The following is a 23,492-nucleotide window of genomic DNA, read 5'->3' as shown; positions in this document are numbered from 1 at the left end:
GGGGGGAAGGTGTACTCCCCAACATTATTGCTCTGGGTCTTGGGGTTGCAAAGAATGGGAGGTTTGGGTCCACTGGCCTGGCCCTGGTTTGTTGCTGTGCCAAGATGACAGGGGTCCGTGCTCCTGACGAGCTTTGTTTGCTTCACTAATTAGGCCTCCTGCAAAACACAAGGACCCCAGTGGAAAGACTCAGATCATGTCAATGGGCACTGGGATCAGCCTCATATAGATTATTTGGGATACAGAAAACAGGGCGTCTGGGGATGTGCAATGAGTTGATGCACATCCAGGCACCTGGGTGCATGGGCTGAGCTAATCCATGGAGTTATATGGTCCCATTCTAATGCCTATATAGACACATAACAAAACCACAGCCCACAATGGCACACACAGGGTCGTGTCTCTTCGCAAAAGGTCTGGGCCTGGATTAGCAAGTCAGGAATGAGTTGGGCTGAGAACGCTTGGATGGCATTTACTTCCTCTCTGGTCAGTCTGAGGCAGTGCGCTGGGCCATTTGCTTTCAAGAGCAATTAATTCACTTTTCTCCCATGGCCTGTCATCTTTGCTCCCAGGTATATATATACATGTACATTTTAGCTGCATTAAGGAGCATACAGTTTGCTTGTGCCAAGCTTAACAAGTGATCCACATGGCTCAGAATTAGAGATAGAAGAGACCAATTATATTATGGCTTGTCTATCTTAAGTGCCTCTTCCCCCTGGTTTTTCCTGCAGTAATGTTCTCCAGGCTTTTCTCCAATCTAGGTTTATGTGTCCTGGTGATGGGTCCTTCTTCATCATTTTTCTAAGCACATTATTCTGCAGAGCGTTTTCCTGCTGTTCATTGGGGGAGGGGGGAGGTGAGAATTTTGTTGGCAAAAGTACCAACAAAAAGCATTCACACGTGCCAGTTTTTAGTGACCTGGCCATGTCAACAGGCTTGTTGCTAAAAGCTGTATAATGTAGACCCATCTTCAGTGACAGCGTGGAGCATCCACAGGAAGGCCAAGCCTTTTTCCAGTCCCTTCCCCATACTGATGGGCCATCAGCCCGGTCTGGTTTTTCCATTATAACACGTGAAGTGCTAGCAGTGGGTATTACCCAACAAAGCATAGCTGAAATACAGATACTTTAGTCAATATTCCTAACTTTAGGTACACAAATGATACATGCCTACAAGGAGGATGGTCATTGTAAACGTGCCCCCCATCACCCTCGGGGGTCTGTCTGTTATCCCCCCTTCGGTTACCCTTGTCCCATGATCCCAACACCCCCAAGATCACCCCCAAGTTAATTGTACTGTCACTCCCCCGGGTCTCCGCCGAGATGCCGGAGGCTTCGCCACTCGCGATGGGGAGAGGGGGGTCCGGGCCCACCCCCTATCACGGACCCCAGCCCAGAGCCCTAAGGACTCGGACGTGATTCTCGTCCAGTCTGACTGGCGAGGCTGTGGCCGAAACACGCCAGTCCACAGGCTCCCTTCACCCTCCCTGGGCTGCTTCCTCTCCCCACGCAGGTCTGGCCCGCCGAGTTGGGGCTTACCTTCTCGGCTTGGGGCCCATTTGTCAGCTTCCACAGGGGGAGGAAGCTCTTGGTACTTCTTCCTCGTCTCGCTCCTGATGAGCATTTAAATTCCCGCGCCGCGTCCTGCCAGCATGGCCCTGCCTGGCGTGGCAGGGGCGCGTTTCTGATCCGGCGCCATGCCTCGCCGGTGATGTCACCAGACTGGTGACATCCCAGGGGATCCCTGGCATTCCCGGCCGGCGCGCCGCCGCCGAACAGCAGCTGGGGCAGCGGTTTGCGGCTTGTGCGGGCGCCGCACGGGTGGACGTTCGCGGCTTGCTCCGCTCAGGGCTCCCCAGCTTTCCCCCGAGAGCCGCTAAAGAGGCAGTCACCCGGGGGCCCTTAGTGCGTGGCGCCTCTGCCCCGTCACAGTCATATTCAGTAAATCATAACCTTTGCAATGATACCTTACATGCGTTATCTTGCATAAAACATATCTTAGTAATGCCATATTCATATCATAAACATATATATAGTAGCCCATTGTCTGTGTGTCTGTAATGCTGACGTACACGGCCACGCCCCCTGGCCATGTACGTCCATGCCCCGCCCCCCTTTCCCTCTCTCCCTGGTGGTTTGGCCCAGTGCTGCGCCACTCAGCTGGGCCCCAGCAGACCCCAAACGGCGGTACATCACCGCCCTGAGCTGCCACAGAGGGAGGGGAAGGGCATGGTGACGTACATGGCCAGGGGGTGGGGCCGGGTACGTCACCGTCCCCTTCCCCTCCCGCTGTGCCACTCAGCTGAGTGCTGCGCCCCTCAGCCGGGCCGCCAGGGGAGCCAGCAGCACAAGGGGCTGTTTGGGCTCCCCCGGGGTGGGAGACGAAGGGAGAGCGGTGACCTACATGGCCCCACCCCTGGCTGTGTAGGTCACTGCCCCGCCCCCCTCCTTCACGGCAGCCCAGCTGAGCAGGCAGCACTCAGCCAAGCGCCACGGCAGGAGGGAAGGGGAAGGGAAAGAGGAAGGGGAAGGGGAGAGACGGAAGGGAGAGAGAGGCAGGAGGAGGAGGAGAAGAGAAAGAAAGAGACGGAGAGAGAGGCAGGAGATGGAGGAGAGCTGAGAGAGAGAGGGGAAGGCAGTATGAGGAGAGATAGAGAGAGAGAGACAGAGCGAGAGAGCTCAGGAGAGAAGACCTGAAAATCTCATCTTATGACAGGCTAATTGGCTAGTATTTCATAAAGACTATGGAGTGTAATGTCAAAGTCCCATTCTCCGCAATTTCAGTCCCTCTTTCGTACCTACACCCTTCCAATACCGGATCTCCCGAGTCCCGGATGACATTTATATCTCTAAATAAGCTAGATCTGTTTTAAGAATGGGAGACATTTCATTCCAGGGGCTCGTGTCATCATCTTATCCGTGACATGAACTTTGATCATCCATGATAGGAAATTTTTATTCAACTCAACATTATGTTCTGCCCTAGAACCATAGCAAGATTAACACGGTAATGGCAGGGGGCTTACTCTGTGTGTAACATACAGATCACTCCAAGGCTGGTGTATTTCCTGCTTTCGGTATCCAAATATACTAATACAGCTGAAGAGGACGTGGTGATGATCAATGTCTTCCACCCCCTTTGGCAGGGCAACAGGCTGGAAAGCAGAACTGCAATTTTTGTTTCCTGTGTATGGGAGGTGGGGAACTGGGGGAAGCAATAGAGGTGACATGCTTTGAATGATGGAATTCTCATCCAGTCACCAGCTCTATTGTTTTCACCAGTACTCTCATGGAGCTAGCAGAGTTCCCTGGCCCTGACAGCTGATTCTTGTTCTTCCCATAGTGGCCATCTGAAGTAAGCATCACACTTCAGAGTTTGGATGAGTGGAATGGGCTGCACAGGGTTTGAGGCTAGGAGAGAAGCAGCATTCCTCCATCTAGTGTAGAAAAACTGGCCCAGTGCCATCGGGGTGGAACATGGGCATGTTACTCTCTTGCCCAGGCTCTGCAGTAGAAGTATGACAGAATGGGGGAGGAAACAACGATGGATTCTGGGGTGCCACAGAGTATCTTGGGGTGCCTCGGGGAACATCATACAACTCCCAAATGCTTCCTGATGTGCTCCTAAGGGAGAAGCTGATGCTGGAGAGGGAACTGGGACAAAGTCACCAGGTTTCTCAGGAGCTAGCGCAGGGCTAGGGGTGTGCTCTGTAGCATGGGGCAGGCATGGGCTGGACATCAACACTCCAACATCTCTGAGCACCCCCCCAGTGGGGCCTGTGCAAGGGAGAGATGAGCAGAGTCACTTGCTGGCATCAGTGACAGACCTTCTGTGGTGACGTATCCCATTGGCCATTTCTGACAGGAGTTGTTTGGGGTGGCAGCAGTCAGTGACCTCTGACCTTCGGCGTCCCCTTGCACCGCTTCCGCAGTCCCCTTGCACTGGCCTTGTGGCCCTTCTTGCCCTCCAGCAGGTGGCTGCTTTATCTCTTCCTGAGCAGGCCGCGAGACGGGGCGGAGCTGAGCTGCTCCTCTCGCCTCCCCTGCTAGCGGGGTCTGGGAATTGGACCCCTCGGGCAGGGACACATACTCCAGCGACACCAGCCTCCCCCTGCTGAGGAATGGAGCAGCGTCCGAGTGCTGAGGAACGTCAGGCAGGGAACACTCGTGGGGGAGGTGCAAGTAGGGACCATTGAAGTCAAAGCAGGACATGGGGGCCTGAGACGCAGGGATCTCAGCACTGCTCCTGCAGGGGTGCATGGCGGGCATCACTAGCTGACTGGTGGCCTGACTCGAACGGCAGCCAGCCGGGGCTGAGGGAGGTGGAGCAGGAGCTGCCGTTTCCAGTGTTTGATACGGGTTCTCTGAGTCCAGCGCACTGAGGAAGCACTTCATCCTCTCATCCATGGCTCCAGGGAGCTCTGCTGAGCTGACCTTCATCAATCTGCAAGGGGGTGGGGTGGAGAACAAGAGGAGACAGAGGAGTCACCCAGCAGAGAGCACCACACAGACAGCGAGTAGAGCTGAGGGCCCCCTGGGAGAAAGGTCTCCTGGGATTAGCAGGAATCTTTCCCTGAGGGCAGATTATCCCATAAGTGCCTATGGCAGAGTTCTTGCACCTCCCTCTGAAGCAACAGGCACTTGGCAGGATACTGGACTAGATGTACTCTTGGTGGGACTCAGTCTGGCAGTTTCTAGGTTTCTGGAGCATAGGGAGCCCAAGTAGCACATCCCCCTTCAGAGACCTTGCTGACCTCCCTCCTGCCCTTCCCCCCACACTTATATAGCACCAGACTTTTCATGGCACTTGGCTGAGAATATAAAAAGACGTGGTCCCTGCCCCCAAGGAGCTTACAGCCACTGAGGGTAGAAGCTGGTGAAGGGAGGAGGCAGGCAACGGGGGAGATTAGCTCAAACAAATACAAACAACGGCCTGAACTTTGCAAAAATCACCAGTGGTGTTTGGGCAGGCATCCACCTTGACACACTGTAAGGTACGTTTACATTGGCTCCACATTTCTCCTGCAATGGGGGAATTATCCTTTGCCCTACTGCAGCTGCCCCCCGGCTCTTGTAAGCTGCCAGAGCCAGAAATGGCCACAGGGGTGGCATGGGCCTCACTGCCAGATGACAGGGAGATGGGGGGCTAAATGCATGTGTGCTGAGGGTGCTTATTCACCTGCATTTCCCGATTGGGAAATCAAGGACATTGAGATAAGCCCATTTCCAGAGGTCAGGGAGGAAGGGGCAGGGTTTGGAACTGGTATTTCCAGCCAAGGAGACGAGGGGCTACAAGTCCATCCATGGATATTTCCAGATGGGCATGTGGTGGTGGTGGGGGGGGGGATGTGCCAAGGTTTATCAATTATGCCAGTTACATTTGCCCCTCATCCCCTCAGGGATCAGCCACCACAGGAACTGAGATTCCCCCATCACCACATAATGTCTCGGAGAGTCACACCACCAAGCTGTGCACCAACCACTCACCCTTCCAGCACTTGGATGCTGCTAGCCTGGTCTGTCTTCTCGGAAGGGCTCTTCTTGCCAACGCCCCCCATCCCGAGCAGTCCTTTCTGAGGAGGGACAAGGGCCGATAACAGCACTCTCGGCAGAGAGAAGGTGATTCTCTGAGGGCAATGGGGAGCCAGGAATCCCGCAGTGGGGATACCACAGTTTGTAGTAACTCTTTAACCCCTCCTGGGGGCACCATTGCTCCTGGAGACTGGTGGTGGGTTTTATTTCATTCTCTACCTGCCTTTCATTTCCCCACTGTAGGTCTGTCTCATGTAACTCCACCCTGTGTCAGGCAGTGCTGGACATGTGGGAGCAAGTTCTGCCCGAGAAGCTCACGGGAACAGTGTGGGCAGGTGCATCCGGGGAGCAAATCAGCCACTGTGCGAAATGGCAGCCCTGGCCCGGGAGATAATGGGAACGACACAGAATGGGACAGGGCCCAAGACATCAGCCTGTGTGGATGGCATGAGAGCTCTGCACTTCCCTCTCCCCCAGGCTGACCAGGGACACCCCATTTCCTGGGATTTCCAAGCACCTTTGATTGGACACCCCATCAAACATGACAGACACTTAAAACCACGGGGTAAGGAAGAGAGTCTGACTGTGGAATGGAAACCAGCGACGGAACTGGGAACAAGGAGCATTGGGAATAGCTGCTCCTCAGGGCACAAAGAAGCTCACCACAGAGCTGGCCTGGTGCCTGCCCTGGCAGGTGTGTGGGTTATGAATTTGGAGAGAGAACGGGGCACAAGATGGTTTCAGTGGGCACCAGACAGACATGAGGGCATCTGCAGATGGATATGAACCTATCAAGGGAATGAGCAACACAGTAGTAGGTGCAGTTCAGATTGCACACGTGTGAGGTAAAACACTGTGGTAAAGATACATAGGATACAAAGACTCACAGGCAGGGTCTCTGATGGACAATGCAATGGGCTAGCGATTCTCCAGGTGCTGTAAAGAGTAAAGGCTTGAGAGGCTAATTAATCTGCCTGCTTGAACCTGGCAGATAGGTCAGGCCTCAATAGAAATAAAGCCCAGCTGGGGAGCAGGAGTGGCCACAAAGAGCTGGGTGAATTTAGTTGAGGGAAGGAGACCCAAGGGAGAGGAGGGGAAGTTGCCTGAGAAGAGGCTGAGATGGGGGAGGCAGAAGACAGGCTATGCCAGGGCTGAATGGGGAAGCCTGACTGGGGGAAAAGGAGCCTGACAAGCACTAGCCTCTCTGAGGCCCTGAGGAAGGGGAGGAGCATGCAGGCCCTGGACAGTGGGGCTGTAGAAAGCACAGGGCCCAGAGATAAGCTGTGGGGATAAGAAGGGCATATGAGGCAAGCTGTGAGGACAAGGTGGCCAGCTGAGCCCCACCAGGCTGAGGGTTTTGTTTACACTCCTGTTGGAGTTTGGTAAAGGCCGCTGCTGCCCAGAAGGGGCAGGACCCGGTCCAGGGTCTGACTAGAGGTCCAGGGTACTCTTATGGCTGGAATAGGCCAAAGATGAGTAGCAGAAAGCTAAGGCAAAAGTTGCTGAGCTGCCCCAGCCAGCCAGAAGTGGGTGTGCTGGGGTGGCTACTTGATACAGCCAAGCCTCCAGGAATGGTGTAATGGAGGGATCTGTCAGGTGGGGAGCAAAGCTCTAAAAGGCTGCTGTGGAGCATTACAAAGGGAATGGAAATGTGCCTTGTATCAGGCAAGGGGAGGCGCTTCCCTTGGAGCACAACAATTCTGGTCTCTTCCCAGCAGAGAGGGTTTGGCTGAGACAGAAAAGCTTCCGAGAAGGCCAGTGGAGGTGGGTCAAGCAGCTCCAGGACAGAAACAGTGACAGATTTAACAAATTGGGGAGAGGGGGGAATAGTGCCTAGTGCCCGGTGTGGAAGCCCTAACTTTAGGTTCCTGTTCCTCTGTGTGCGTGCCCTTGGGCAAGTCCTTTCCCCTCCTTGCCACAGTTCTGAATCTGTGAAATGGGGAGATAGTGCTGCCCTGCCTCACAAGAGCACTGCAAAGAGAAACGCACGCAGGGTTGTGAGACACCCAGTACTGTGCTGATGGGGGCCATGGAAGCACCTGGCATAGATGTGGCTGACCTCTTTGGGAATAGGAGCACTGCTACTGCAAGATACTTTGGGGAGGGATTGCGTCTCCTGGGGAGGGACTTAGGTAGGTACCTCCATCCTGCAAGTTGGTTAAATGTGCTCACCATAGTGCAACTGGACCGAGGCTGGGAAGGATCACGACTCAGCCTCCTGCCATCACCGGGCCCAGCCCTTTGGGGCTACAACAGGGGAGTAAATCAAACACTGTGACTGGCCTGTGCTCCTGCAAATGAAACCCTCTGACTGACCCTGGAATAGAAATGCACGTGGTGGGAGCTTGCCCTGGAAGACTGTTACTAAAGGGACAGGGCAGACTGAGTGGTGACTCCTTTTCCCCTTACCCATATAAATAAATGGAACAGCTAGTCATGTTGAGGGGAGAGGGAGAAGAAATAGATTTGCTCACACTCTACAGGAAACCTCCTTGCTACAGAAAGGCAGATGGCTGTGACCAATGTTCCCTCTAATTTTTTCCATCCTTGTGTGGAATAAATATTGTTATGTGCACTGAGGCATGTGTAGACATGCACCATCAGTAGAAACACATGCTGTAGGCACTCTGCTAATCAGCTGGGCCGCATGTGAATCTCTCCTGGGTGGCCGGCCAAGTGCTCATCTTACAGGGAACACTGGCTGTGACTTTATAAAGAGGTAGCTAGTGACATGGCTCACAACAGCATGGGTTGTATTGCAAGTTACATTATGCATGAAGGCCTAGGAAGTAATTTTCCTATGCAGGATGCTGCCTGCCTGACCAGACACATTGTAGGGAGCATCAGATTTTGGCCACTCGGAGAGGATGAGAGATGTGAGAGCCCAATGATTCTATCCACTGTTTCTGCTTTGCCCCACACTGGTCTTCCATCCCTGTTGGGGGAGCAGTGGTTTGATCAGATTGTACAGAGCTCACATGGGTGAGCAGCCACACATTCCTCAATAAACCCCAGGGCAGTACGCCCCCTTTCTTTGGTCCATACAGAGCTTCCACTGCCCTTGAGCCAGCCTGGGCAGGGTGGGGTCAGTTCCTCCTTACCTGGAGGTAGCTCTGGATCACCTGACTCTTGCTAGGATTTGGAATCTTTTCTTCCCACTTTTTCTTCTTACTGCAAAAACAAGACAGAGTTTGCAGGGTCACCAGACACAGCCTTACCCTGAGCCTCTTGTCAACACAGAGGTCCCGAAAGCCCTATACTTAAAATGCAGCCCGACATGGAGAGAGCTCTGCTCTGCGCCCCAGACATATTCACGGCTGAACAAAGTCCTAGATCAAGGATAGGCATATGCCCATGCAGCACCTGTTCTCTGTCCCTCCCTGCACTCGCTCTACCAACGTATCTCCCACTCCCAGCGCAGACTTACCGCAGTAGGCCACTACAGCCCCACCAGGTAAATGTGATCAGCATGATGGTGAAGACTGGAACCAACAGTGGGAGTAACAGTGGTGACAAGGCTGAGCAGATAAATAAGAGAGAGAGAGAGAGAGAGAGAGAGAGTATGAGAACAACCGGAAATTGCTTAATTCAATATGGACCCTTTTGTTCTGGATACTCTTGAGGGATAATATTGAGCTCAGGAAAATGTAGGCTGCCTATCACATCACACGTCCTCCTGACTGAGGTCTGTTAAGATCATGGAATAGTTTCTCTTGTGGGATAGACTAGATGGCTACGTCTAGACTGGCATGATTTTCCGCAAATGCTTTTAATGGAAAAGTTTTCCGTTAAGAGCATTTGCAGAAAAGAGCGTCTAGATTGGCACGGACGCTTTTCCACAAAAGCACTTTTTGCGGAAAAGCATCCGTGCCAATCTAGACGTGCTTTTGCGCAAAAAAGCCCCGATCGCCATTTTCTCGATCGCGGCTTTTTTGTGCAAAACAAATCTGAGCTGTCTACACTGGCCCTTTTGCACAAAAGCTTTGCGCAAAAGGACTTTTGCCCGAATGGGAGCAGCACAGTATTTCCGCAAGAAGCACTGATTTCAGACAGAAGGAAGTCAGTGTTCTTGCAGAAATTCAAGCAGTCAGTGTAGACAGCTGGCAAATTTTTCCACAAAAGCAGCTGCTCTTGCGGAAAAACTTGCCAGTCTAGACGCAGCCAATGTGACCTCAGGACAATGAATCTGTGAACACATTTGCTAAATTCAACTCATGGTTTGATCTGGTCTGGGCTCTTTTTGTTGGGTTTCCCATGAACTTCTGGACAAACAATTTATGTGTGTACAAATATCTGGTGCTTGGCTTGCATTTAGTTGAGTGCTCATATGCCCATAGACCTCATATGTTCTCAAGAAACATTCACAATTTCAAATTTAGGGTCTCCCAGGAGGTCATGTAGCACTGGCGTTTCCCTCTATAGATTTCATTAGGTCAGCCCCAAAGGAGATATGATCCACAAGCCCCTACTTTTTTTAGTCCCAAGCTAGGAATATTAAAAAAAAAAAAAAAAAAAAAAAAAAAAAAAAAAACCCTGAAGAAATCACCACATCAAATACTTTGTTAAAGTTAAGTTCAGACTGAGAGAACTTCAGGGTGAAATATCTTTACAAAAACATTGCAGATATCAACAAAAAAGAAAAAAACATACCAGTCATTAGACATGCTAGGAGACTTGCGGTTAAGTGTAAATTTACAAGAAACACAAACATTTGAGAGCCTGAAAATTCACAATTAAGGCTATAGCTCCAGTTTGTCCTGGTTTGGGAACCCAATCAGACACCAGGAACAGCGCCATAACACTCAGTTATCCAGACTGAATTCCAAATGTTGAACATCACACCCAAGACAGAATGCTTCTCTGAATGACCAGAGAAACCTCTGGAGGTTCCAACAGGTTTGCTTACCATCAGACATGAAAAAGTTCAGATTGAGCAATTCAGCTAGCTCCACTGATTGATCTCTTTCTTCCCTTAATATCTTCCCACATGGATCATTTCTTCCCTTCTTTAGCCCTCCACTTAGATCCCTGAATTTCTCTAACGAGCCTCCAGTCCCATGTTCAGACTGACCAAATCCGGTGGGACCCAATCTTCCTGGTTCCTTTTAAAGTAAGCTGAACTCCTCAAAGGCTGCAGTGCAGAAATACAATGTATAGGTGTGATGGGGTTGTCTAGGCCCTGAGGCCCCATACTGGGTAGGCATATGATCATGTCACACCTCTCCCCAGAAAAGGGGCAGTAGAGAGGTCCTCCAAGCAGACTAGAGTGGCTGCAGGAGAAGCAGCCAATACAGGGCAAGTAGGGCTATATAAAAAGAGCTTAATACTACAACAATAATTAGCTGCTGTGTGGAGTGAAGCCTGGGTGGCTGGCTAGAAGAGTGGTAGTTCTGTGGACAGCTTAGTGTGGAGAGCTCATGGCAAAAAAGACAGAGCCCTGAGGTAAGAGCAAAGATGATACAGAGTGTGTGGAAATGGCCCAGGGAATTAGCCCAGCAGCAGAATGGACATAGCAGACAGTTGCCACCTACAAGGTCCCAGGGCAGGGACCAAGAGTAGAGGGTGGGACTGGATCCCTTCCTATCCCCACGGGTGGAAGTGGCCCGAATCCTGAGATATCCCAGAGAAAGAGAGAATTTGACTCAAGTGACCCAGCCAAAGGTCTGGAACCAGAAGGGCCCTAAAAGGATGAAGATGTTGCCTCCAGGAAGGAAGCCCTTTGGGCACTAGTCTATTCCAGGGGGGGAACAAACTGAGAGACAAGAATTATCTTTCTGGGACCTCTAGGGCACAGCAGTGCTCCGTTCACTGGACTGCGCAGACAAACCATCGCTGTAGTTCAGCTTGGATCGAGAGAGGACCTGTTGGACTTCTACATTTTGCAGATACACTGTGTGTGACTCGGATGGAGGGCTGGGTCACCCAAGTGCCACCATAAACAGAATGCCAGGCACACGCAGTTGACATGGGAGGTGGGTATGAGTGCAACTCTGTTACAGTTTACCCTCCTCCCTCATTTTTCGGGGAAGCATGGAACTAAAACTCCTGTAAGACGTTCTGAAAATGCTGGCACTTCATATTTCAGAGCTTCCTTGTAGATTGGCTGTTTCCCCTTCCCATAGTTCATTCACTACCAACCCCTGATTCTCATACTGCTTTCTTGTTGCTGTGGAGAATGGCAGCCCTGTGATTCCATTCAGATAAATCAATTATTTTCTTACCTGGGAACTGAAATGTGTAGCCAGATAGCAAGGGAACCCTGGTCAGGCTTTTAACTTAATGAAGTGTATGAAACCCCAGTTCTTCTGAAACCTGAGCCAAAGGACCTGACCCCCCCCCCCCCCCGCCTCCAAACACCAACACAGCAGCACAACTGGGATGTACCACTCTCAGTTTCCCAGGTGCACTCCTCACTCCACTCGCTCCAGGGCCCCTCGTAGGATGAGATTGCATGCACCCTCGCTCGCATTTTTCCTTTATAGCGTGTTGAGGGCTCCAGCACTGGCAGGATGAAGGTGATGGGAGGCTTGTCATTGCTGATGCTTACACACTGTGCATTCTGGGAAGAGAGGAGGAGAAAAGATGGAAGAGGAGTGAGGAACTTTCTATCCCATCCACCCACCTTCCAGGAGTCCTGGACTCCCAGCAGTAACATCACCTACCTCCTCGGGGTCTGTAGTCTTCCAGTACTGGAATTCATATATCTGGGTTATATGGTCAAAGCTTAGAGCCTGTTTGGTCCACCTCAGCTCATAGTCCTCGTCTTTCGTCTTTGTCACTGTCACGTTGACAGGCGCAAGCGGCTTGACTAGAACACAAACAACACTTTGGAACATGCATCCATCCCCCAGCCTGTCTCCCTGCCCTTGCCCTTTCCCACTGAGGGCCGTTGGCAGGACTACAGATACGCTGGTGCACAACTTGCTGCCTCAGCAGATTAGCACCAAGGATTGCTAAGAGCCTGTGGCTCCGGCTGACATATCTGCCCTCACACCCCCATTCTGTACCTCCTCACAGCAGTGCTGTGCCGGTGGGGAGCTCCAGTGCTAGGAGCTTCCTTTACCAGCCACCTGTCCACCCCACCCCACACATCACACTCTAGCTGTTCTGTTAACCATTGCACCTCTCTGCCAACCCAAGCGTTTCCTAGGCCAGATGAGAGAGCCCCAGGTGAGCCAGGGCAGAGTATGCAGATGGGGTCTCACTGTTTTTGTAGGCTGCAATCAGTTTCTCCTCCTCCTTGGGCCGGACAGTTATGAGGTACTGGCTCAGGATGCTGGCGTTGGTGACGTTGATCTCACAGCTCTGGAAGAGGTAGGGGCTGTGAGGCAATTCCTCCTCGTGCACTGGAGAGCATTCCGTCTCCCTGGGGGAGAGAGCAGCGAGGCCTGAGCGAGCAGGAGGGATGGTCAGACACAGGGGGACAGACACACGCTGCCAAGGGAAGGTCACTTACTGTGATGCCGGCGTGGCTCTGTAGAAGAGCGTGAACAAGACAGAGCTGGCGACCTCTCTCCTCACTTCCCAGCTGCACGTTAGCTGATCCAGCCCATTGAAGAGGCAGCGAAGGTTCTTGGGCTGAGCCTCATCCCCTAGTGAGGAGCCAGTGGTTAGTGTACGTCTGGGAGGGGCAGGGTGGGAGGACAGTGGATGAAGTAGGGACTGACTGTGGATTGAGGGAGGAAGGGAATCCTTTTAATTTCAGGGTTCTATAGGGTAGTCAAGAGCATTAGACTGGTCCACTCATTCGGGGGATGCAATCCTCCCATCGCAAGAAACTGGCAGACTGACCTCTCTTGAGCCCACATCCCCAAAACCACCATAGCCATTGGCCTTATTGCTGAGAGGCTGAGCCCAGCTGACACACCTGAGGGCTCCATTCAGTTGCCTGCTCTGAGGTGCAATGGTAGGTGAAGTGTGTGGAAGAAGTTTGTGCCAGTATAGCACTGCCAGTATAGCACTCAGGTTTCTATAAACTTAAAAAACAACAAATAGTCTGGTAGCACTTTATAGACTAACAAAACATGTAGATGGTGTCATGAGCCTTCATGGGCACAGCCCACTTCTTCAGATGACCGGAGTTTTGAGTTTAGGATGTGCAGACCCAAATAAATAGGAGGGAGGGGGTGGGGAGAAAGAGGTGGGAGGGGCGGGAAACAAGGAGCAGAGGTATGGAAATATCAAAGGGAAAGACAGGAAGGCAGAACTGGGAATCAGTGAGCACCTGAAGATTAGGTAGTTAAAACAAAGCAGATAAGAATACAGAAATCCATCAACCTCCAGTTATCACCCCTAATGTCATTACCTCACAGACACTAACCTTCCCCACTCACCCCCGCACCCCTGTTCTATAATTTGATTTGTCAATTTTATGTGTTCACTTTTTTTGGTTGTATCACTTTGGTATATATGGTTGTGCCAATTTTCTTCCACATATTGATCTGAGGAAGTGGGTCTGGCCCACGAAAGCTCATCACCTAATAAACCATCTTGTTAGTCTTTAAAGTGCTACATAGTTCTGTCTTTTGTCTTCCTAACACAGGAATTGTATCTGTTGTCTTGCTATAATCAGAGCACTGTGGCCTCCACAGCTACTGCTTTGCTACCTGTCATCGACACTATATGCACTTTACATGAGGATACAAGTGAAACTGCACAATTTTCGTCACATTCCAGAAATTTCCCAATGTCATTAGCTCAGCCTCCAAATCCCCTGGCAGTGAAGTCCAATATCCCTCTGCAGCCAGTAACTAACACGTCCCTCCTTCCCCTGGGCCCTCAGCCTCCAGAATTACCTTCCTGGGAATTCTGGGACACAGCAGGGCTCCGTTCGCTGGACTGCCCAAGCCAACCACTGCTTTGGCTCGGCTTGGATCCCGCATGAGCAACGGAGGTGCTGCTTGGCACAAGGGCATCACATTTCCCTGAGCTGTCGGAGGAACTTGTAACTGACACGGAGGAAGAATTCTGTCAGTGGGGAAGAGATAGTGAGGGGTTCCGGGAGGTGGAGAGAGAGAGACTTGTTAGGGAGTAGAAGGAGGACCCTTTGCTTTTATAATTCTGCTTAGCCAAGCACAGCCAGAGCTGTGATCTGGTGGTAAGATAGAGTCAGATACTGCTTGTGCTGGACCTATTGCTCTCTTAGCGCACAGGCTGCTTTTGACTTGTTAGATCTCTGGCCATGACCAGGCAAGACTGGCATGCATAGATAGCGTGAGGTGAAGAAACAGCCAGCTGCAGCGTGTCTAGATAGGTTTCAGAGGCTTGGCTGGGTTCAGCAGTAGCCAGGCAGGCTAGAATGGCTGCAGGAGAAGCAGCCAATCTGGGACCAGGAGGGTTATATAAAAGGACGTGGAGAATGGAACAGCAGTTGGTTGCTGTGTGGAGCTCAAGGAATGATGTCTCAGTGGCTGGCCAGAAGAGTGGTAGTACTGTGGACAGCTTAGTGTGGAGAGCTCATGGCAAAAAGAGTCCTACGAAGACATGAATTACCTTCCTGAGACCTGCAGGACACCCCCCCTTGTAGGTTACATTGAGCTCCGATGCATTGTCCAACCAGTCACTTTCCTTTCTCCCGCCAGCAGTTTTCCAGGCCTGCAAGAAGTTCCCTGCTTTGGTGACATTGATCCGGTGCATCTGATGAAGGAGAAGCTTGTCTGGAAATGGGAAGGGACAACACGGGTTGTGGTTATTAGTGGATGGGGAGAGGGCAGAGGACCTTTCTAAGTCTTATCTCCATAAGGAAGGAAACAAATCTTCCCAACACATATTTATTGCTAAGTTTTAAAGACTGGCAGACCACTGAACTGGAGGAATTCAGTAATTAGGAATCGGGATTTAGAATTTGTTACAGTGCTAAAAGCAGCTTTTAACAATAGTAGCTTCTTGTGTTGGTACCTAGAAAATATTTTCTTCCTTCCTCTTTATTCAACTAGTTCATTTCACTCCACATTAAGAAACCAACTGGAGTCGAAAAAGCAGGACAGCTTGTTTTCTTCTCCCAGTCTGCACGTGGTCCACAGCCCACGGCCCATTTATTTGCAGCCAGTGGTGCAGTTTGGGTTTATGCGGGGCTTAACACGTGGCCTGCAGGTGGGAGCCAAAACAAAAAAGTTGCCAATATAATGGTCTTCTTTTGATATGCATTTTAGCAGTTAAATTCCTGGACTGTCATTGCTCATTAAAAGTGCTGTCACATGGGTAGAAATTGGGTAAGTATTGCATTTTATTAATATTGGCAGAACTGACTGAAATGGGGCCTGCGTGTTGTATAGTCTTGCCTTAATCTTCGTATTTATGCCCGTCAATGTGAAAGAAACTATTTGCATATATTTGCATAGATATGCAACCACACTTAAGTTGCGGCCCTTAGCATGTGCTGTGAGTATCACTGTGACCCCTGGAGCTTCCAAAGTTGAGTTGCCCTGCTGTAAGGTATAATTATAAAGGTATCTCCTCTGAACTAGTGTGCTCAGATGAGAAGGGTGGCTTCCCTTGCCTATGCAGGCGGACTGTCAACATTTAGTGAACCATTGTAGGACAAAATGTGCTGATTGCCCTGTCCGCTTATAGAGAAATTGGAGCAGAAGACTACGTTCCATGCTGGAGGAGGGAAATAAATATAGTGGAAAGGAAGGTTTTTCATCTCTGCTGTTCTGAATCTGGCAAGGGATGGAGCTAAGAAACAAAAGCAGAGGTTCCCTAGGGTTAACCTGGGATTAGCCCTAAAAGATATTCAGTGCTGACAGATTACTACATCTGTTACCTTTTGAAAGGCTATGTTTAGTTGCAAAGCAACACATGTTAATAGTTACCAAATAATGAAAATCAACATCTTTTGAGAAAAATAACTGGAAAGTACAAATACAAAACAAAAATTCAAATGGAGGATTTAAAGCAAGGTTTGCTGCTTGCTGATTTGTATCATGATTAAAATTTAAATGGGTTTGATTTCGACCAACCCACTCTGACTTGGGATCAGGATTCTTGGTTAGGATTGGAGGGGGGAAGACCTGTGTGGAGGAAAAAGTATTCATTTCAGAGGCTCAAAAAACCAAGAGTTGAAGCTAGCGGTGGGGTCTTGCCTTTATCATTCTGGAAGAGGCTGATGTTCAGCTTGGCCTGCAGCAACCGATCAGGTTTGAAAGTGAAATTGTGTTTTTCCTGAATTGTAAAAAGGGTGCTTTTCCTGTGGCAGATCCAACAGATACAGGAGTCCTGGCAAACCAGCAATCCCTTGGCTTCCTGACGTTCACATGGGACTGGTGTGCTTGTCCTATGTGCAGAGAAGAGAGTAGGGAGCAACTGACGTAGATACAGTAGTAGACTTAGATACTGGTGGGTAGGCAGTGGCTGGCCTGTGAGAACATGAAGTGGCCTTAGGCTGGGTGGGAAGAGGCAACGTCAGGTAGGAGGAGAGGCAGCCGTATGTGTGTGGGTAGGGGGTGAATCTGAAAGGCATTTGGGAGGGATCACTGGGTGCTGATGCTGAAACCCAAAGCCTGAGCCCTGGCGTTCCCCCTGGGGCTAAAGCAGGAGCTGTGGGGCTGAAACCTTGATCCCCAGTGCTCACCACTGGGCTGAAGCCCCATGCTTGGCGTTCCCCCACTTTCTTGCCGCGGAAGCTGGGAGCTGTGGGGTTGAAACCCTGATCCACAATCATCGCCCCTCCCTCTGCTGAAGCTGGGAGGAGCCTGGCAGGATCCTGGATCCCCAGCGCACTCCCTGTGGCAGAAGCCTGCTGAGCTCATGGGCAGAGCTGGAGGGCACCGGGATGTTGCCCTGCATTCTCAGTCCCAGCACTCAGCAGTGCAGCTGCAGGGCAGCCCATGGACAGCCCCACATGCCCACACCCACACCTTCTGTCCCTGCCCGTTGGCCAGCTTGCAGGTGGGAAGCCAGAGCTTGGCAGCGCAGGGCAGCTGCTTTGGCGGGTGCCATGGCACAGGCAGCGTTGCTGTTCCCTCCTCTCCTCCTGCAGCTGCTGCTGGTGCAGGGGGATGAACTGTCCCTCAGCTCCTAACCCCCTTTTCTCACACAGCTGGTGAGAGCTGCAGGGGTGTGGGACCCAGGTCCATGGATGGCAGAGCCCTCAGGGAGGAGGGGATTGCAGGAGAGCCCTCCTGGGCACACGGTGTCTAGTTACCCCCTCCCTGCTCCCTGAGCTACCCCGTCTGCACACAGCCCCTAGCTACACCTTCCCTGCTCCCTGAGCTACCCCGTCTGCACACGGCCCCTAGCTACACCTTCCCAGCTCCCTGAGCTACCCCCTATCTGCACACAGCCCCTAGCTACACCTTCCCTGCTCCCTGAGAGTATGTCTACACTACCCCGCTAGTTCGAACTAGCGGGGTAATGTATGCATACTGCACTTGCTAATGAAGCCCGGGATTTGAATTTCCCGGGCTTCATTAGCATAAGCGGGGAGCCGCCATTTTTAAATCCCCGCTGCTTCGAACCCCGTGCAGCGCGGCTACACGGGGCTCGAACTAGGTAGTTCAGACTAGGGTGCCTATTCCGAACTACCGGTACACCTCGTTTCACGAGGAGTAACGGTAGTTCGGAATAGGAACCTAGTCCGAACTACCTAGTTTGAGCCCCGTGTAGCCGCGCTGCACGGGGTTCGAAGCAGCGGGGATTTAAAAATGGCGGCTCCCCGCTTATGCTAATGAAGCCCGGGAAATTCAAATCCCGGGCTTCATTAGCAAGTGCGGTATGCATACATTACCCCGCTAGTTCGAACTAGCGGGGTAGTGTAGACATACCCTGAGCTACCCCGTCTGCACACAGCCCCTAGCTACACCATCCCAGCTCCCTGAGCTACCCCCTATCTGCACACAGCCCATAGCTACACCTTCCCTGCTCCCTGAGCTACCCCCTATCTGCACACAGCCCATAGCTACACCTTCTCTGCTCCCTGAACTACCCCCTGTCTGCACACGGCCCCTAGCTACACCTTCCCTGCTCCCTGAGGGTATGTCTATACTACCCCGTTAGTTCGAACTAGCGGGGTAATGTAGGCATACCGCACTTGCAAATGAAGCCCGGGATTTGAATTTCCCGGGCTTCATTTGCATAAGCCGGGCGCTGCCATTTTTAAAACCCCGCTGGTTCGAACCCCGTGCAGCGCGGCTACACGGGGCACGAACTAGGTAGTTCGAACTAGGCTTCCTAGTTCGAACTACCGTTACTCCTCGTGGAATGAAATTCAAATCCCGGGCTTCGTTTGCAAGTGCGGTATGCCTACATTACCCTCCTAGTTCGAACTAGGAGGGTAGTGTAGACATACCCTGAGCTATCCCGTCTGCACACAGCCCACAGCTACCCACCAGCCCACACACAGCCCTTAACTGCACCTCTTTGTACATCTTGAGATACCCCCTCCCTGCACCCTGAACTGTTTTCAAACTTTTTGAGCTGAGCCCCTGCCTCCAACTTTGAGTTATAATTTTTGGTTGAGCCACCATTCCCACCACAACCAAGACAGGATGGGTGGCCTGCTGAGGTGAATTGGGGGACAAAGGTAGCACGGCCTCCCTAACCTGACATATGGAGCTGGCTCGAGCCCTGCTGTTTCCTGCACCCCAAATAGAAGTCATAATATGCCTATGCCTGAGCTCTTCCCCTCACCCTGGTCCAGCTCCCCTCTTCTGCTGGGCCCTAGAATTTTAATAGCATATTGGGGTAGGAGGCTACTGCAGAGTTCAGACTGATTGCCATTGAACTCACGTGAATTGGAACATTTTTACCAGATGTCCCATATTCAACATAAATAAATAGGTCACCCCAGTAATGTGACTTTCTCCACTCTAGGTGCTGTGATTTAACAGGCCCTGCCATCACTCACACCTGGGATCCCCAGAAAAATAAGGGAGAGAGATAGGAAAGGTAATTAAAACAAACTGAATAATGCAACCTCCTGTATCTCCCCATCCTCCCAGTGTAGCTCCAAAAGAGTCACCAAGTTCCACCCTGTATCAGGTCCTGCCCAAGTGCTCTTCAATCTGTCGGCTCGGCTCCCTGTCCTTCCTCTCACTCCCACCCATGGGTGTTGGGTGAAAGCCCAGCTAGGGAAGGCAAGCCTCAGCCCTACTCCATCTGCCCAAGGCTCCGCCCCTGGAGACAAGCCCCACCCACTCCCAGGCTGGCCCTACCAGGCAACCCTGTGGAGAGCTGGGGCTGCCGTGCTGCAGCCTCTGCCTGGCCCTCCCCAGTGGTGGAGGGGAGAGCAGAGGTTACCGTGCTGAGGCCTCTGCCTTCCCCGGTGGCTGGGCGGAGCCAGGCTGTCACGCCCTGGCCTTCCCTGGCGGTGGCCCCAGCCTTAGGCACACAGACCTGTAGGCAGTTTTGGGTCTTCTCTTGCCTACATTGCCAACCGCCCGTGCTCCCAGCTCTTAGGTTCAGCAGCCGCAGGCCTCTCGTGTCCTGCGGCAGAGCAGGGGGCAGGCACTTACTTGTTTATACTGTTCTTATGGTGAAGAGTCACATTGAGGAAGCGCTGTGCAGCTCTGCACTCCTGCCATGTGCAAGTGATCTGGGATTTGTAGTCGTTGTAGCAGCGCAGGCTCTGCATCGGGAGGCTCTCTGACAGGGGGAGGGAAGCACAATGCAGCTGGTGGCTATTAAGGAACATTGGGCAGTGCTCACTGGGGCCATGGTAAGAAGGGCGGGGGCAATGCCGCGTGAATTGGAGAACTCTCTGGGGAGTCCCTGGCATGTCAATCAGCTCCCGAATCAGGAATAAAATCTTCCCCCTCCCCAATCCTCACACTCCAGAGGCTGGGCAAGAGGGTTGCTTACCAGGAGCTGTGGTAATGAGAGAATCATCCCTGAGCATTCACCGTCAGGCCAACTGGTGTGAGTCTAGCAGGAGGGTCGGGCTAGTGAGTGTTTTTCTGACAGCCCCAGCATCTGCCTTCAGGTTAGTACCTGGGACTCTCACTTTCCAGGTACAAAGTGTCAGTATCTGACATACCCGGCTGGGAAGAGAAGCTTGAAGGACGAGCCCTAAACCCGTCAACACCAAACAACAAATCAACCCCTCCCCCGCATTCTACAGGCATTCTCCTTCAACTCTCAGCATGTGCCAGTCACTCTCGGGATATTTTGGGACCTCACCCCTGCTTTCTGAAGGCTGGGGCTTTGCAGTTCTGGCTAGCATTGTGGGAGGGGTGGAGCATACAGATCCCTCATTGACCGCTAAGTTCATGGGGGGTGCACGAGTATCCTCATAGCATCATGGGTCAGACGACCTGCTCTGCAAATGGGAGTGTCCGTACCAGCTGCCTCCATTCCTTCTCCTGAACGGCTTTATGATGATGGTTACACTATGTCATGAGATGTCACCAGCAACCGTGCACCAGCTGCCATGTCACACCATGTTCAGCCACTGGGGACTTTCTCTCTGCTTCTCACATATTGCTCCCCCCCACCCCGCCACTCCTCTGTCTCTCCCACACACCTCACACAAAGTCATCCTCTTATTTGTCTACTCCTCCAAGTTTACTTACATTCCCACCTGAATCTACCTGTCATTCTATCCCTCCACTCACCTGCTAAGTCTGTCTATCCCTGCACTTCCCTCTCAGTTCATCCATCTACTCACCATCCACCTTGTTCATACATTTGCCTAAAAGTCCACTTGTCCATTCATGCTCTCCTGCTTTTCCATCCATTCATCCATGTTTTCATCCTCTTACCTTCTACTCATATAACCAATTGCCCTCTTGCCTGTCAGCCCAGTCACCAAGATACTCATTTGGAATGGCAGAGGGAGGGTGGGAGCAGAGGAAGGGGCGGGGGAATGGAGAAGGTAAATGGGCTGGAAGGAGGGGAGGGAAGATGAAGAAAAGGGCAGGAAAGACAAAAGAAGAGGAAACGAATCTGAAACTCACCTCGTGATTCTCCCCTGCTGAAAGCCCAGCACAGAGCCAGCAGAGCACTGCAGAACGTCTGCATGTCCACGCCAGCCTGTGCCCACCAACTCAGTCCTGTTCTCTGTGCTCTGCGCTGGGCGCCAGCCTGGGGTCCTTGTCACTTGCGGAATGTGGAAACCAAGCTCTGATGATCACATAGAGGAGGTTGGGACTTTCTGAGAGACACAAAATCTATCACGGTGAGAAGGGACCATTAAGCCACCCAGTCAGACCAGTAGTAGGAGACAGGCTGGTGAAGAAAATTTACTTCTGGAATCGATTAATTGCAAAGCCAAGTCCCCACGTTCTGGGGCACTGCAGAATGCCCAGAGAACTGAGAAGCAACTGTGCTCGATTTGAGTAGCACAGGCATTGTCCTTATTAACCTCTCCAGCAAGAAACTATCCTTGGCTGTTGAGGGAGGGGATTTCATTCTCCATGTTCCTTCATCTCTATGTTTTTCCCTGAACACAGGGACACACACAGACACCCCCCCCCTTCACTCTTACTTCCCATGCGGGTTCTGGAGACACAGCATCCTACCCTGCCCCACCTGTCTCCCCTTTCTTGGGATGAGTCTTCATGTTCCTTCAGCTCTGGGCTTCTCCTCCACATGTTTCTCCTCTAGCAAGAGCCAGGAGCTGGACAAGTGCCATTCACCACAGAGAGAGACCCCACTGGGACTGGCGGCTCCAGAGCTCATGAGCCCTCGTCTGCCTGGGGACGAGCTCTCTTGGCCATGGACCCTTCTCTCAGCGAAGGCAGAGTTTCCTCACCTGAGCCAAGAGCTATCGGTGGCACAGCTGCCCCAAGCAGGTGGGTCACTGACCCTCTCCGTTCTGACTCCCTGGCTGCTGCAGCATCTTGACACATCCAGGAATCAGCAATGAGCACGGCTGCAATGGATCCCTGTGGGGAAGCAAAGAAGCTGAGGTGTCCCCTGTACCTTTTGCCCATGGACTCAGTCTGCATCCGGGTCCCGCATGTGCTTCCTTTCTGGGAGCAGCCCCAGCCTTGAATTCTGTGGAGGTGAAGTGTGACACACAGACTCTGAACTTCCTACTTTCAGTGTGTTGCATACCCACAGGTTGCCCACTGATGTTGTTCTGAAAATCTGAAAGGGGGGGAGGGAGAGGAAGTATTTCTCATTTCATTGCTATATTATAGTGTCTCTGACTGACCAGTTTCCAGGAATCGAGGCACATTTCTTTCTTGAAATCAGTAGTAACATACTGCCAGCTCTTTGCTCCGTATCTCCTTCCTGCCACTGCCCTGCTCAAAATCTTGGGAAGACCACTGAAGGAAAAGGGAAGCAATTCCCTCTCTTCCTCTCCCTCCTTTGTTGCATCACTGGCTGTATCGCCCCAAAAGCTAAACTGTAGATCTATGGGGGCAAGGACTTCTTTTTACTAGATAGACCCTGGGCCTCCCAGTGACTTCTGTGAGCTTTGACTGAGACTTTAAATCAGCAGTGGGGAATCTTGGGCCCGGGAGTCAGTTGAGGCCCCCAAGGCTCAGACCCTCTCCCTTGCAATGGGGAGCCAGTGCTGGCGCCCCAGCTCTCACCCTGCACTGCCCCGCCATGGGGCTGGAGCACACAAAATCTACTGGGCTGGGCACTCCTCGACTCTGGTGTGCAAGGGGAATAAGGGGAGTGTCTGTCTCCTTCTCAGTCAGGGGCCACATCAGTGAGGATTTTTTGTATTCTCACTTGTGTGTGGCCCCCCACTGATTTTTCTGTGGGTCAGTTGCCCCTAGCCCAAAAAAGGTTCCCCACCCCTGATTTAAATAATAAAGAGGAGGTAAAAGGAAAATAGAGGGTAAAGGTGTAGGATAACTCACCCAAGAATCCCGCTTGGTTCACATCCATATTAGTGAACATAACAAAATTCATCCCGCACCTGGACAGGATGTGTTGGGGCTGGGGCTGAGAGGTTTGCAGTGTGGGAGTGGGCTCAGGGCTGGGGAAGAGGGCTGATCTGTAGAGCATGAAGGTCCTGGTTGGAGTGAAGGCTCTGGGGTGGGGCTGGTGATGAAGGATTCG

At 51.9% G+C, this 23,492-nt stretch overlaps 1 protein-coding gene across 1 annotated transcript; it reads right to left on the bottom strand.

The window, feature by feature from the left end:
• Window positions 1–2,509: 2,509 nt before the first annotated feature.
• On the bottom strand, window positions 2,510–20,968 carry LOC106732727 (cytokine receptor common subunit beta-like). Its single transcript, XM_089781438.1, has 12 exons — window positions 19,988–20,968; window positions 16,619–16,809; window positions 15,027–15,190; window positions 14,330–14,501; window positions 12,991–13,126; window positions 12,740–12,900; window positions 12,197–12,342; window positions 11,919–12,093; window positions 8,962–9,052; window positions 8,636–8,705; window positions 5,490–5,575; window positions 2,510–4,446 (listed from the first exon to the last, which is right to left on the bottom strand). Exons 1-12 carry the CDS (start codon window positions 20,248–20,250, stop codon window positions 3,741–3,743), a joined length of 2,361 nt encoding a protein of 786 aa, XP_089637564.1. The 5' UTR covers window positions 20,251–20,968; the 3' UTR covers window positions 2,510–3,740.
• Window positions 20,969–23,492: the final 2,524 nt, after the last annotated feature.

This window comes from Pelodiscus sinensis, chromosome 1 (genome assembly GCF_052426305.1).
Source record: "Pelodiscus sinensis isolate ZL-2025 chromosome 1, ASM5242630v1, whole genome shotgun sequence".
Classification (NCBI taxonomy): domain Eukaryota; kingdom Metazoa; phylum Chordata; order Testudines; family Trionychidae; genus Pelodiscus; species Pelodiscus sinensis.
The sequence above is the reverse complement of the archived record's forward strand: the minus strand, read 5'-3'. Positions and strand labels throughout refer to the sequence as shown.